Genomic DNA, 15113 nt, shown 5'->3' on the forward strand with positions numbered 1-15113 from the left:
TCCATTAGGATAAGAAAGGGCTGATCTGACTGCTTTCAGTGACTGCAGTGCTTTGAATTGCTCTGATTTATGGTAGGCAAATTCTGATCGTAAATGCAAAGTGCTCTATATAAATGTGAGAATCAACAACCTTTGTTAAAAATTCTATTGTGCCTTAAACTGTGGGAGAGTATTTATCCAGCTACCTCTCTGACCTTGCACTGGATTAGAATGCTGAGCTAATTTTTCTTTAAAATTGTGTGTAGTGCTGTAATAATTTCTCTGTTACTTTAGTGTCAGAAGAAAAATGGATCTTAAATATAAGAATACTGTTTTTACCCTTTCTGAGAATTCCAAGAAGCTTGGAATTTATTGATTGTCACATTCATAGGTAGTTTTTCTTGAGTGACTTATCCCTTATGAGAATGGAAGACCATGCAGAAGAATTATATCTCCAAGTAAATACCACCTTTCTCCCCTCTGTCCTGACTTCAACACACTCAGTACCTGCAAACTGAGGCAGGCTACTGTGCTTCTATGGAACTTAACATATTTAGTAGGTATTTTCTCAGCTACTGAAGAATAAAATGTGTTGTGAGCTTACAGATGGCGGGGTTCTAGAGGGATTGGCGGTACGTGCAGTCCTTCCCGAAACAGACTTTTTTTTTGAAACTTGCAAAAAGTGTAAAACTTTAAAGAAACAACAGTAAAATACTCCCTGTAACAGACTTTCTGGGTAAGCCACTGCTTAGGACTTCATATGTGTGGGTGTTGAGCAGAAGGTGAGTGCAAACACTGAGCAGCAGGCAGTAAGCTTGTGGGATCAAGGTCTAACAGCACAGGCATCTCAAAACCTATCAACAAAACATGATGAGACAGACAACAATCTGATAATAGAACAACATGGGGAGAGGTATTACTTTTTCTCATGCTCTTCCTCAGCTGCTGAAAGCGCACACTTGTCTCCAAAATTCAAAAGACAAATTTAAGAGAGAATATTGTCTGTAGCTGACACATGAAAAAGAAGCAATGAAGAAACTTTTCAGAGAGATCCCTGGCTGACATGTAAGACACTCTTAGCAATTGTAGAAGCATTCAACAATAACTGGGTACAGTAGCGCTTCAAATGCATGCTTAGCGCATTCTTGTGCCTAAGTAACATCTTGCTATACAGTGAATATATGGAGAACTGACTAAATAAGCAAAATGACAGCAAGCTATCCTCCCACTGAAAGGTAAAAAAATTACATAGAAATTAGCACTCCTAATTTGGGAAGGGAAGGGAAAGGAAGGGAAGGGAAGGGAAGGGAAGGGAAGGGAAGGGAAGGGAAGGGAAGGGAAGGGAAGGGAAGGGAAGGGAAGGGAAGGGAAGGGAAGGGAAGGGAAGGGAAGGGAAGGGAAGGGAAGGGAAGGGAAAAGGAAAAGGAAAAACACCTTCCCTTAAACCACATAGACATACCTTCTTTGGTATTCTTATACCAGTATTCAATGAGTCACATGTTTGAACTAGTGGAGAGGTGGTATAAAATGGTATGCTATCTAATTCTTGAGTCAGTCATTCCATGTACAAGATGGCTTTTCTTTGGTTTCTTTTCCCCCTGCTGTTAATGTAAAATTGAGTAAGACTAAAAATCACTCACCTCTAATCAGAACTGAATCTTCAACATACTGCTCATAAAAATGCTACACTATGGATATGTGACACTAGTTGAGAAGCTGATTTTTGTGAGACAGTCTTTAAGACAAAACCAAAGAACAGGATATCACAAGATTCCTCTGAATCTAATATTCATTCCTCAAAGTAAAACAGCACTACTAGCCTGTTGTAATTTTGCGAATTTCTGTGGTGATCTAGCTTGAAGCACAAGCCCTTCTGAGTGGGCTTTTAACTCCTGGCATGCAACCACATCATAGACTGCCAGTCTGCTGGATGCATAGGGTCTGAGAAACTGCATAATTTGAGAAGGAAGCTTTTAATGTTTTGGAAAATTCAGCCAGCCTTACATGTCTCGTGACATAAGGATGCTCCCCAAGAAGGTAATTCTGAGCTTAGAAGCTTGTGCCGATGCTGGAAAAGATTCTGGTTTTTGATTATTATCTCTTCTGCTACCTTAGCAATGTCTGATGTTTCATGGATTAAGAAGATAAGTGGATAAGAAGGTAACAACGTCTCCAACTCAAGCAACATTTACAACCTTCTCTAATTTGCTGGAGTGGAAAAGGTTCCTTAAAACAACAGGGCATGAAGGCCAGCATTATTAAGAAACCCCCAAACCATGAACTTAGTTCAAACAATAATATAAACGATGTTTCATAAGAGATCAGAAATAGAGTTTAGGCTGTGAGCCCCGTGAAATCACTCATGAAGAAATCTGTTCTTTGTGTTCTCTTCAGAACCAACAATCTTCACTATTATGAATAGGGCTCATGCTCTTGAAGGCTAAATACAAGAGTAAGAGCACAAAAGCTGAATATTGGAGAGGGCACTATAAGGAAGGTCACTTTATAGAACACATGAAGTGTAATTTGGAGAAGGATGCTAATACCAGCTATATCAGATTGTGAGGAAGCTGAAAACAGCATATGTTCTAATATTGTCTTTTATTGATTTTGCTGCCAACATCCCACTTCAACAATGTTACAGCCACACTTCAAGATTCTTAATAGAAGGGGTTGGAGAAAATCAATATACAGAGCTTGCTTCTGCTCCCATTGAAGTCAATGGGAGTCTCATTATTAACTGCAATGAGCACAGGACGGAGTTCAGCCTGTTTTGGTGCTTTGTGTTTGTTTTTCCCTTCCTTTTTTATTTAACCTCCTACGGGGCAATGCACACTGTTATTCTGTGTTTTAGAAAAGTCCCATTCAAGAAATGCAATTCCCTACCAAACTGCAAGTGTACGCATTCGGAAATGATGCCCTGCTTTATGAAGCCTAATGAAAAATTATAGCCTGTATCCTGAACAGGGAAAGTTATAATAAAAGATATAGGATTTGAAATAAATTCTGATAACAAAATCATTTCTTTCTTAAAAATATTTTCATTCAGATATCAAGCAAATAAATAAAAACAGTTCAGCTTTCATTGACTCATGAAATGTTACTTTCAATGCATGTTGTTTGCTGTATTACAGAGGGGATACACCCAAATTTCTTTGCACTACTATTTTAAAGCTATTTACACAAAATGAAATATGCTAAAATTATCTCCAAAAATTATAGGCATCATCTTCATTCCAACAACATGCTGTTAATTTTGTTCTAGCATGAATGCAAAACATATTTTAACATGCTGTCAAAATGAGATACTAAGAATGTCAATAAAATGACACTAAAATAAATGTAAATTTAGATTGCTGTCACAAGTGGCTGCTTGGTTTTGTGAAGATGTTAGGTTGCTATAGCATTTTCCATAGCAACTTTGCATCTTATTACATAAATAATCCCTCAGTGTCCTTAAAGCTTACTAAAAACAGGATTAAATCTATTCTCATATGTAACGATCTTGCATAAAACCTTATCAGTACAAAATACCCAGAAAACATAAGAAAATGTAATCTAGATAATAGTATTTCTGGCAGTTGAAAAGCATCAAAGCACAACAGACTTGTTTTGTAGTTAATGGGACATCCTCCTAAAACCCATATCAGGGGAGTGTCTTTGAAGTGTCTATTTCCTCTAAAAATGGAATGTTAGGTTGGTAACACCTTCAATGCTGGGACCATTGGAGCAGCACAGACCTTCATCCCAAAGCCAATGGGTTGACCCAGTACCTGGGAGAGGAAGAGGCTGCCTGCCCTGTTCCCTGGGGCAGACAGGCTTGGCAACTCTCTTTAACTCCCTGAAAGGAGGTTGTGGTGAGGTGGGAGTTGACCTCTTCTCCCAGGTAACAGCGATAGGACAAGAGAGAATGGCCTCAAGTTGCACCAGGAGAGGTTTGGTTGGATATTAGGAAAAAATTATTCTCCAAAAGAGTGACCAGGCACTGGAAGAGGCTGCCCAGGGAAGTGGTGGCATCTCCATTCCTGGAGATATTCAAGAACAGTGTAGATGTGGCATGGAGGGCATGGTTAGTGGGTATAGTGGGGACAGGGAGATGGTTGGACTATATGATCTTAGTGTCTTTTTCCAGCCTTAATGGTTCCGTGTTTCTGCCTCCAGACCTGATTCACTACAACATTTCTGCTAATTTCAGCTGCACAAGTAGAATTAACAAATGTAGTTATGCTACAAGTGGCATAACCGAATGGACTTAAAAGTGGAGGCACAAAATTAAGCCCCTGAGTACATGCTTCCTGATTTTCAGCCAATTTTTGTAAAAGTGATGAGAAAATCAGAATGCATTTTAAAGTACAATATTGGAGTCTGCCTCATGATGACAGCTCTGAACTGGCATGCTGGGAAAAGCACTAGAGCAGACTATCCTTGCATTAAGGGAGTAATCATTTTGTGCTGCTTTCTAGTGTTCATCTCTGATGGTCCCAGGGAGTAAAGCTGATTGTTTCCGTGGTCTCCAGAGCATTGCCATTCACAGGGAAGTTATGCCAATCACAGAGCCCAAAAAGGGTTAATCAGCTGTCTTCTCTGGCCAGAGAGGGGGATTGCAACAGCATGGTCACAATTTGGCTTTTCAGAACTAAATTATTTTCTTTTTGAGACAACTTATAAAACCTAGTTAGCAGATTTTGCTTACAGGTTTTATTTTCCTCATGTAAGTCTCTGTATGCTTACTGCCACAGGGCTGATTATGGCACCAGCTGCTAATGGCTTTGAAAGGTTTTGATTTATCTGAGGAATAAACCAATGCCAGCCCATTAATTTTTTAAGTAAATACATCTTGCTATTTTACATTATCTTTACCAATAAGTGATTAAAAGGAAGACAAGGAAATTATGGGCTTGCTAAATATCAGGATTGCTTTCACAAAATCTGTGTTAAAAAGCTATTAAACGGAAAAGTAATGACAGAAAAAAATAACTCCTATGAAAACAGGCCAAAAAAAAAAAAAAAAAAAAAAGCTCCCCACCCCCAAAAATCACATAAAGGGTTAGGTTTACAAGAAAGGAAAGGGAGAACAACCTGATTTTGGAATCAGTAGGAAGACAAAGACCTGACATGAAATTCGTCACGACACCAGGTCAGGCAGAGGGAAAGGAAGAACAAAGCTCAGCTCCACACAGCTGGGGCTCAGTAATTTCTATTCCAAGTTGTAAAAAGATTGTAGTGAGCTTTTCTACTAGCTTAATCCTGCTATAAAGCACAGTTTCCATCACATGTGTGCATCTCTGCATTCAAACAAGACTTAAAGAAAGCAAAAGAAGATTACATTGCAGAGGGAAAGAAAAAAAAAAAAAAAAAAGATGTATAAGCACCAAGCAGATCACTTTGGTGTTGTTTCAGGCTTTCCTTGAAAACTTGCCAGGCTTGCAACTTTCAGAATAGACTTCAGGACAATACTATAAAGCCTGTCTTATGCTGCATGCACAAGGTGCAATTGTCACATCTTGACTTTCACAAGGACTTAGGCTCTCTTGCCAGATGGACTGCCCGCCATCCAGACTGTCTCCTATGGCAACTAACTCCACTGATGTTGCAAAGAGCAAAGATCGGCTCAGAGGAGCACTTTAAGATACAGGCTACTGTCCAAGATGTCAAGAGCTGTCGTGTCTAAACTTGGCACCTGCCTAGGTACGTTTCACTATCCTGACATGGAGGTCTCAGCTGGCCTGAGTTGGAAGGCAGCGCTTATCTTGTTCAAACTGTGCATACGCTGATTAATCTACCATTTATTATTTGCATGCAATCACTACGGAAAGCACATTATTAAGATCATAGAATCATAGGATCATAGAATGGCTAAAGTTGGAGAAGACCTTGAAGATCATCTAGTTCCAACCCCCTGCTGTGGGCAGAGTTGCCACCTGCCAGATCAGGCTGCCCAAGGCTCCATCCAACCTGGTCTTGAATGCTTCCAGGGATGGGACATCCACAGCTTCTCTGGGCAGCTTGTGCCAGAGCCTCACCATCCTCTGAGTAAAAAATTTCCTCCACCATATAACCTAAATCTCTCCTATTTTAGTTTAAAACCATTCCCCCTTGTCCTATCACTATCAGACCATGTAAAGAGTCAGTCCCCCCCCTGCTTATAATCAGCCTTCAAGTACTGAAATACAGAAATGAGGCCTTCTCTTCTCCAAGCTGAAGAAGACCAATTCCCTCAGCCTTTCTTCATAGGAGAGGTGCTCCAGCCCTCCAATCATCTTTGTGGTCCTCCTCTGGATCTGCTCCAACAGCTTCACATCCTTCTTGAGCTGGGGGTGCCAGGCCTTGATGCAAAAATGGGGCCTCATGAGGGCAGAACACAGGGGGAGAATCCCCTCCCTCACCCTGCTGGCCACTCCTCTTTGGAGCAGCCCAGGATACTGCTGGCCTTTTGGGCCGCTTCTGTCTCAGATACATCATCACAGGTAATACAATGGAGCGAAATGTTCCAGGGTCCTAAAGAGTGGGCTGTTCCAAATATGTTTGGCTGGAGACAGCCCTCTTCTGAGGTGTTTATAATCCATGCAGACAAGACAGACAGTGGGGGAATTAAAGGAGGTATCCTTGCCTCCACTGAGAAACTATGCATGCATTGATTTGTCCTGGCATGAATTCTGTAGCAGAACTGGGACTTGGCCAATGGCTCTGGGACCTCCGTTCCATCTTTCCTGTGTTCCTCTGCAAGCACCATGTGTTCCTTCCTTTCCCCTGGTGCTGGCTGCCATCTCTCACTGCAGCTGGAGTTGTTGGAATTAATGGTGCATCACAGAGAACTGCAAAAGCAAGAGATTAACCCACCTCCCCTTAAAAATAAAATTACAGGTGACTTCTAGGTATAAACCAAACTTCAGTTCTTTCTTACAACATGCAGCTTCACTTCACTAATTCTTAAAATTACTTTGGAGGCTTTTACATGTGGATCCTTACTCCCAGTGCCAGCAGGTGAGAGATGAAGCATCCATAAATCCTGATTGTTCTGAAGATTTTCCTACATCCTCTAGACTCCAGCACAGAATCTCATTTTTTCCACAGATATAATGCTTCAGTAGCTGCACCTTGACTTTCAAATGTATTAACTGAGTTGCCAATCATCATTATTTTTTTTTCCTTACCAATCTCCCAACTTCAGCAATCCTCTTGTTGTCCCTTTAAACTATAGAATCCACAACACAGAAAAATCACTGTTCAAGGGCTGAATTTTGAAAAAGCAAACCACGTTGTTCTGAAGGAATAGCTGTGCCCACAGATCAGACTCACTTACTTTCATGTTAGCCTTTTGCTATCTTTCCCCATAGAGCAAATAATCTTTGGTAAATCAAGAGGGGGGGGATTCCTATGATTAGGCATGTATTCCGGCTCAGCTAACTTATTGTTTTCCTTGTTCCCTGGAGTGTTTAGGGGGGGTCTGGCATCTGTTTGAGATGTTCTCCAACAGAACAAGCAGGTAGTGAGCCTTCACTTTGAATGAGGATTTAGCTTGTACATACTAGAGTAGAGTACCAACTAGTCCAAAGGAGAATGACCTGTAAAACACCAGGAAGAGCAGAAGATTTTTGTGCAGGAGGCAGCCCTGTCCTGTATACTGGAGGATGGAAGACAGGTCCAGGAGCCCAAAGGTCCCAGTTCTTATTTCAGCTGTGCTGCAGAGCCAAAGATATCAGTAAATTAGGTTCATAAACAAGTAGGAGAAGAGCAATTGGCAGATAAAAGTAGAATCATAGAAACAGAGAATTGGAAGGGACCTCCAAAGGTCATCTAGTCCTACTCCCTTGCAATGAACAGGGACATCTACAGCTACATTAGGTTGCTAAGAGCCCCATCCAGCCTGGTCTTGAGTGTCTTTAATGTCAGGACATCCACCACATCTCTGGACAGCCTGTTCCAGTAGAGGATTCTAGTCTAGAATGGAGTGATGAACCTTGCAGCAAGTCCCTCTTCATCTGTTCCCTATTGCCTCAAGAAAGTAGCAAGCCTGAATTTTCCCAAACAAACAACATGCAGATTTCTAACAGACAACACAAATTACTCTACTGCAAGACTTAATACCTTCCACAACTTGACAAAAAAAGGACACAAACCACTTTTACTAACTTTTTCATCATCTGTCCCAAATACCTGGAATTTGCAGTGAGGAGTTGTGAAATACTCAGCACCACAGTAGCTAAAAATGCTTGTAGATGTGGTGTTATTTCTGAATGAAAATGGTTTGAGTAACAGAAAAAAATTACATAGGAGGACTGATGAAACCATAGACTTCAGTAAGACAGAATGAGGTCCTAGGAACCAATCTAATTTGTTGAATTAAATTGAAATTATACCTTCATAGACCTGTGATTTAACTAGGTGAATTAATTAAAAAAAAGATCTGACACCAGTGTGAGAGTCAGGGGGAATGTCTGTCACCTGTTGTGGATGTGGGAATGCTAACCTCCCAGAGATGTTCTTTCTACTTTCAAGTAGATGGTGAAATGCATTGACCAGGCTGAAAAGTAAACTCCACAGGAAAATCCTTAGGATAGCAGAACAGGCAGTCCAAAACTCTGGAATTATCCAAATCAATTCATCATGTCTGGTTGCTTCAGATATTTTTGGATTTAGATTTTACGTGTACATTCTGTCCTTGAATTGAAGAGAGACAATATACTCTTGTGTTACTCAAGCTCTGCCCTCCCCATGGTTAACTGTTTAAGCAAACATTATAAGAGAAAGGGTTAAAAATAAGGAAAGTGACAGTGTTTTCTCATCACACAGAATTGTTTCTTTGTCATGGAAGACTCCTAATAAAAGACATTCTTTGTTAAACAGAGGTGACTATGAATAGAAATAGCCACTCCACTGATATAAAGGAGTGATTCTGGAAGAAAAGAAGGCTAACACCAATAATAATTTAAAAAATACTGTACATAAAAATGAAAAATAAATGCTCTTCTCTCACTTTCTTTTCATTTGTCCATATTTTATATACAATAACTTCAAGTTCCTCATATTGCCAGTGGCAAATGAATCAAACCTACATGCTTGACTTGAGAATAGAATGTTAGAAGAAAGCTATAAAACATAATTTTAGAACTGGAGGACTATATGTATGCAGCAGGCTGGATCATCTCCACTAAGATCAAGAGGATGATGAATAGTAGAATGGACAATGATGGACAAGTACTCAAGTGGATTCACACTGCCAAATTTTGATTTAGTTTGCAACACAATTCTGGAATTGCTGCTCTCATCACTGAGTGGTGTCAAGTGCCATAGTATAACAATACAAATAAATGGAAGTAGTTTGGTACACAGTAGAAATCTCAGATATCAAGACATTTGACAGAAATGTCCCTTTTTATAGAAGAAAAACAAACATGCTTTCTCATTTGTGATGTCATTAATCAGAGGCAAAAAGAATGACTTGCATACTCAGCCCTAGGCATGCATATGTTAAACCCAGCTGAACTGATAAATATGACAATTCAAAACATCATTACTCCTTTTCTGGAGCGTAAGCTGTTTGTATTCCTGACTCTATCTTCCTGTTGTTAATTCTAGTGACTTCTCTCCACAAGATTGGACATAGTCAAGGTAAAATGATAAGACATTCAAAACAATCTCTGATTGCTATCAGTGCTCTGCCTGCAGAGACCCACTGTCTCAGCTCCACACTAATGGTCTCTAGAAATTTCAAATCCACGTAGTAAAACAAGCAAAAAATAAGGCTGCCTATTAGAGGTTTTATTGATGCATTTTTTCTTTCAGAAAAAAACATTCGTTCTCCCTTCAAGAGAAATACTTTTGTAAAACTTTCTTCACTAGAATGATGGTCCTTTCTTCGGTCTTTAATTCTGGAGTCATTTGAACTCACCGCACAGTATTTTGAGGAGTCAGTTTGTCTATGAACACTTTAACTCATTGAAGGGATAATATTCTTTCCTTTCTGAATATGGTGCCTACACATAGAAGTATAGACCAAACTTGTCCTCTTCAGACTCGAGGTTTCTTTCTTTACTACTTTCTCCTTCTTCACCTTCTGTAAAGCTCATTGCTAGCTAGCAGTTCAGTTTTGCTTTGGCTTCAGCTTCTGTAAATTTTCTTTCTGAAGATAAGTTTCCTGCTAGCTACTCCCAATTTCATTAGCCAATGTTAAGAAAACAAGGAAAGGTTCCAATCCAGATCATGTTACCAGTAATTTAGTGAGCCAACTCTTTGAGTGTACACACTGGATAGCTTGGGTATACTCATAAGAAGCTGGAAAAGTTGCTCTGCTTTCCAAATATTACAAGCACCATAGTTCTCTCTTTCATGATAGCCATCTAATATATATCAGATTAATGCAGTATACAGTACTGTATTGCAAAATATGTACTGTTTAAATTCAATTCCACAAAACACAGTTAAACTTGTATAGTGTATTAGTTAGAGAGGCTCTACATTACTGTGTACTTACTGCAAAGAATGGTAAGGCTTAGAGAATACTGACTGTAATAGAACTTCAATGGTCCCATAGTAAGTTAGTTTTGACAACCATGGAATAAAACTGTATTATGCAGGATTGCAAACAGTGTACTAAAGACACGTGATACTTTCAGCCATGGGCAGAATTGGAGAGTTTTCATCACTGTATATCACAGAAGGCAAGAGAAACCTCATGCCTGCTATGTACAGCTTGTACATTCAGATAACTAGTTTATGAGGATTTAAAATAAGATACTGTTTTATATAATCAGCGATTAATTTGTCACTTCTCATATGTAAGCTTTTGTTTGCTTTTAAAACAACAGCTGTATGTACTTGGAGACATTATATTGGGATTTGGCTTTACCTGAATCATCTACTCTCAGCTTTTTACTGGGATTGTCACCACTGTCATCATCAGACATTTCCATCTCCTCTTCCCGGCGGATTCCCATGAGCTGTTCGCTGTGAGCATTTCGGAGCTCCTAAAATCCAAAATGATCTTTTGTCAGTATTAACTTCCAGAAAGTCACCGCTTTATCAGTAGTATTTGTTTTTAAAACTGCTCTGATTTTTAATTATACATAATTTGTCATTGTAATGTTATGTAGTTGCCTATGAATATTTATAAGAACAGTATCATGAAGAATTCTTCACGAGGAAGAATGGAATTTATAAAAGGTAACACTTGGGGAAAATGAGAGAGAAAGTGAGTCTCCATGTCAGGTGCTCTTTAGTTCAGCAAAACACAGAAGAATGTTTTAGCAGCAGAGATAATGCTTAAAACTGATATGAATTAGTCTGATAGAGAAATTGTTGGCCTTCTTAAGGTATAAAGAATTCTTGCTTTTCACTGTCACTTGGGGAAGGATTCTTCTGGTCAAATGTAGGTTTCTCCACTAAAACTTGTTCCTACAGACATCCTTCACAGAAATGTAAAAAGCCCAAGCACTTTGGGCAATTCACATCCATCACGTAACTATCAAAAATCAGATTAACTGCACTCTAAAACTGCCTAGTTCTCCCCACTGACTGTAAGGGCAGCTGGGAGCAATCAGTGGTGATGGAGCATCCTATATTTTAGGCTTTTGATGCTGACCAAAGCAGTCTCTCCTCCATCCCCCAATGCCCAGATTGCCCTGGGTTTGAAAGACCCAGCCTGATAGCACTGTCCTGAAAGTTTCTGCATTATGATGGGAGACAACTACTTGGTGTCTAGGTGACCGCCACAAGCGCAGGGAGCAGGAAGCCAGTGCATGTCTCCTTGGGGAAAGGATCATCAGACGTGAGGGCTTTGTGGGAGTCTAGACAGTCTTTGTTCCCAGCAGAAAGGCTGGCATTGGTGCATTGGCTGGCTTTTTAAAGGCAGTGCTGAGAAGATTGAGAGAACTCTATTTTGTCCTAATAATCCTGTCAGGTGTAACACGGGGATGATGCACTGTGATTAGTGTAGGCCTTTTCAGCCTGCAGACAGCTAATTTTTCTGCCAACAAAGAGCCTAATTCCCAAAGAGGTGGTTTGAAATCTTCGAAACAAGGAAGAGGCTCAAAAAAGGAGGAAATGGAATTGAAGAGCCCAACCACAGCTCCACGCAATTAACAATAAACCATCAGTGAGGGACTTTGTGAAAAAGGAAAGGCGTTTCCCTTGAGCTGTGCCCATGGTTCATCAGGAGATCTCAAATAGTCTGATAAATGTATACATGCCCGTTAATCACAGCAAAGGCAAGGAGGCTAATTAGTGGGCGTTCTACATCAAAGTGATTTCAGATTAAAAAAAAAAAAACACAACAGACTAAAATGGTTAATTGTCAATCAGTATCTCACCCAATAGGTGACACGTCTGGAAGAAATTAGCAAGCTAATTTTTTCATTGGAAAATGCCACTTGCACTTTTTTTTTTTTTTTTTTTTTTTCTGGGGAATACTGACTACATACAGGAACAGTATGCAGTTTCCTCCCCTTTATTCCCTCCTAAAGAGGAAACAACTGGCCTTGATGCCTCAATTTCTACACTATCAGTAAAGCCAATAATTTTCCATGGAGAATACTAATGTGCATGACTGTTTGCTTTGTGCTTGGTTTTCTAGTAAAGCTTTCCTAAAGTCTGAAAAAAAGGGAAGGTGATCAGGTAATTAACAAATCAGCAGAAAATGGTTAGACTATATCAAAGCTAAATCAAAGCTGTAATTTGGTACATTTCCATCATATTTCACATCTGAAAAACAGGCATTTCTAAAACATATTGTTTTACTGAGAGACTTTGTATGTTTTTGAATTGCTTTTATTGTCCTATTCTCCTCCTTTTAGAAAAACAAAAGGCAATAATAATTGAAAAAGCAAGTAGTAAATTAACATTTCTAGAAAGATAAACATTTTCTTCCATTAAACATTTGTTTATTTGTCAATTTGCTCTATTTTGTAGTCAGCAAATCAATGATACACCATATCCCTTTACAGAAAGTTAGTTTAAGAAGGGATAGTCTTAGCATAATTGAAATAAACTACGAACAAATCATAATCTTCATACCTTTCAGAAAGATAAGACAAATATCAGCCCCCAACTTCCCAGCTTCCAATTAAACCAAGGCTTTAACCACTACTTTTATGAAATATTGTGAGCAAAATGCAAAATACAGTTTGTACCAATAAATTATGCTAACATTTTATTTTAAGTGTCCCATTATCGTGAAGTCATTCGGTATTCACCATAATAGCGCCGATAATAAAGAATTCATTTGGTATTCATGTGGATGTTACATTTAGTGCCATTGGTATTCAACTGTAATTTAGCATTAGTTAATGGGCACTTAAAATGTTATCCAAATGATTTATATCACAGCACTTAGTGTTTCTCAAACTAAGTGTACAACACTCATTTTCCAAGTGTACTACAAAATAATTAAATAAGTGCACCTTACCTTCTAAAGTTTTTATTTTGAGACAGAGAAAAATCATTTAGAGGACTGTGATACTAATAATCGACATACTGTATTATGTGAAGATAAGCCGACTGCATGTAAATTGCTCATATTAAAAAAAAAAAGAAAAAAAAAAAAGAAAAAAAAAAAAAGAAGAAAGAAAGAAAGAAAACAAAGACAGTGGTACTTACTTTTTAAAATACAGGTTCATAGCGTATATACTGAATTAAAAAACAAAGCTGGATGACCAAAACATAAGATGAGGTCTGTTGCTTCCCTTGCTGCCACTTGCAGCAAGGAGAGTTTGAGTCCCAATTCCTCTGCTCATGCTTATGACAGTCACACATGCATGTTCCCACATTGCTAACTCTGTGTGGCATTATGATTGCATTTACACTCTTTTCTTTGCAAGCAATATACTTAGAATCAATACAAATGATTTATCTACTTTAGTAAAGAAAAATATAAAACAAATGGGAAGGAGTATGTCGTAATTCTGGACCGAATATGCTCAAGACTTTATTTAAGAAAGAAATTCTCTTACTTTATTTTCTGGCAAAGTTATCTTAGAATGACCATGTGATGGTACAACCAGAAAAAAATCTGTGCTACATAATCCTCCTTTAGAAACCAGATCATGATGACTCCTAAAAAGATGTTTTTCTTTAATAATTCTTAATTCTCTTCTTAGTTGAAAATAGCGTTACTAATTTCACTACTTCAGTTCATTATTTTAGATAGTAAACATATTCCTTCAACAATCTCCAAAATCTTGCATGAAAAATAAAAACACACTGCTCTCTGTCTTAGCATTATTTAATGACTGTTATCCTTATGAGAGCAATGGGAACAATTCATACTGTAAGATGAGATTGTAAAACGGCCAGTTGATTAACAGCTAAAATGGCAGCTGTAAATATTGCTGAATACACTATGTCCAGCTACAATCACACTCGTTCTGTGTCAATCCAGCTGTGAGATGATGGATAGAAAGTAATAATAAAATCACCAACCTCAGAATGCTTTCGCCAAATGTCTATGTTCTTTCGCTGGGCTTTCGAGAAATGGTCCCAAGCTTTTTGTCTGGTAGAAGCGTTGAAAACGGCGACAATCTGCTCAACTTTGGTGAACAAGGAAGTCAAACAAGACAAGCAATTTATGTTGTGATCACTATAGAGAAGCAAAGCAAAGACACTAGGAGTCTATGGATGATGTCATTACTGAAACAACATCATCAATATCCATCCAATGATGTGTCTTTTGTACTTACATTTTATCAATGTTGGAGATGTCTCCCTTCAAGTCTGTCTCCACAACTTTAGTCTACACAACTTATAACCACGTACCAAAGAACATGCATGCAGCTGCTTCCCAGTGATGTCTGCCATTATTTTCTGTGCAGTCATGTGCCTTTATGTGTGCGACTATAGGCATGTGACTATAGGCATGAAACTCAAGGCATAAACCTGACACGTACTCCCCTGTGACAGCTGCCTGTAGATGAGTAGGATGTACAAATGAAAGCATGGAAAACAAGCAGGATCTGCTCTCAAGTGTGGGACAGTGGGAATTTGCCAGCAGATAGGAAAGGCTAAATCATATTTAAATGCTACATGCTGTAGCAGCAGCTGCTGCTTCTCTTTTATTTAATATATAGAAGCTCACCTGTGCTAGCTCACTTCCTCTCATGTCCATGGTGTACTTTTTTTATATATATGAATGGTTACATTTT

At 38.8% G+C, this 15113-nt stretch overlaps 1 protein-coding gene across 11 annotated transcripts in view; it reads right to left on the bottom strand.

Moving 5' to 3' along the window:
- ENOX1 (ecto-NOX disulfide-thiol exchanger 1) overlaps positions 1-15113 on the bottom strand; it is a 363111-nt gene that overhangs the window by 51889 nt on the left and 296109 nt on the right. For all 11 annotated transcript variants that reach the window (XM_090131472.1, XM_031615825.2, XM_031615822.2 and 8 more), the window contains 2 exons: positions 14395-14501; positions 10829-10946 (listed from right to left, as the gene is read on the bottom strand). In XM_090131472.1, the coding sequence (XP_089987598.1) occupies positions 10829-10946; positions 14395-14501 (225 nt within the window). The remainder of the gene's footprint in view (positions 1-10828; positions 10947-14394; positions 14502-15113) is intronic.

Source organism: Phasianus colchicus, chromosome 1 (assembly GCF_987193195.1).
Source record: "Phasianus colchicus chromosome 1, bPhaCol1.hap1.1, whole genome shotgun sequence".
NCBI lineage: Eukaryota > Metazoa > Chordata > Aves > Galliformes > Phasianidae > Phasianus > Phasianus colchicus.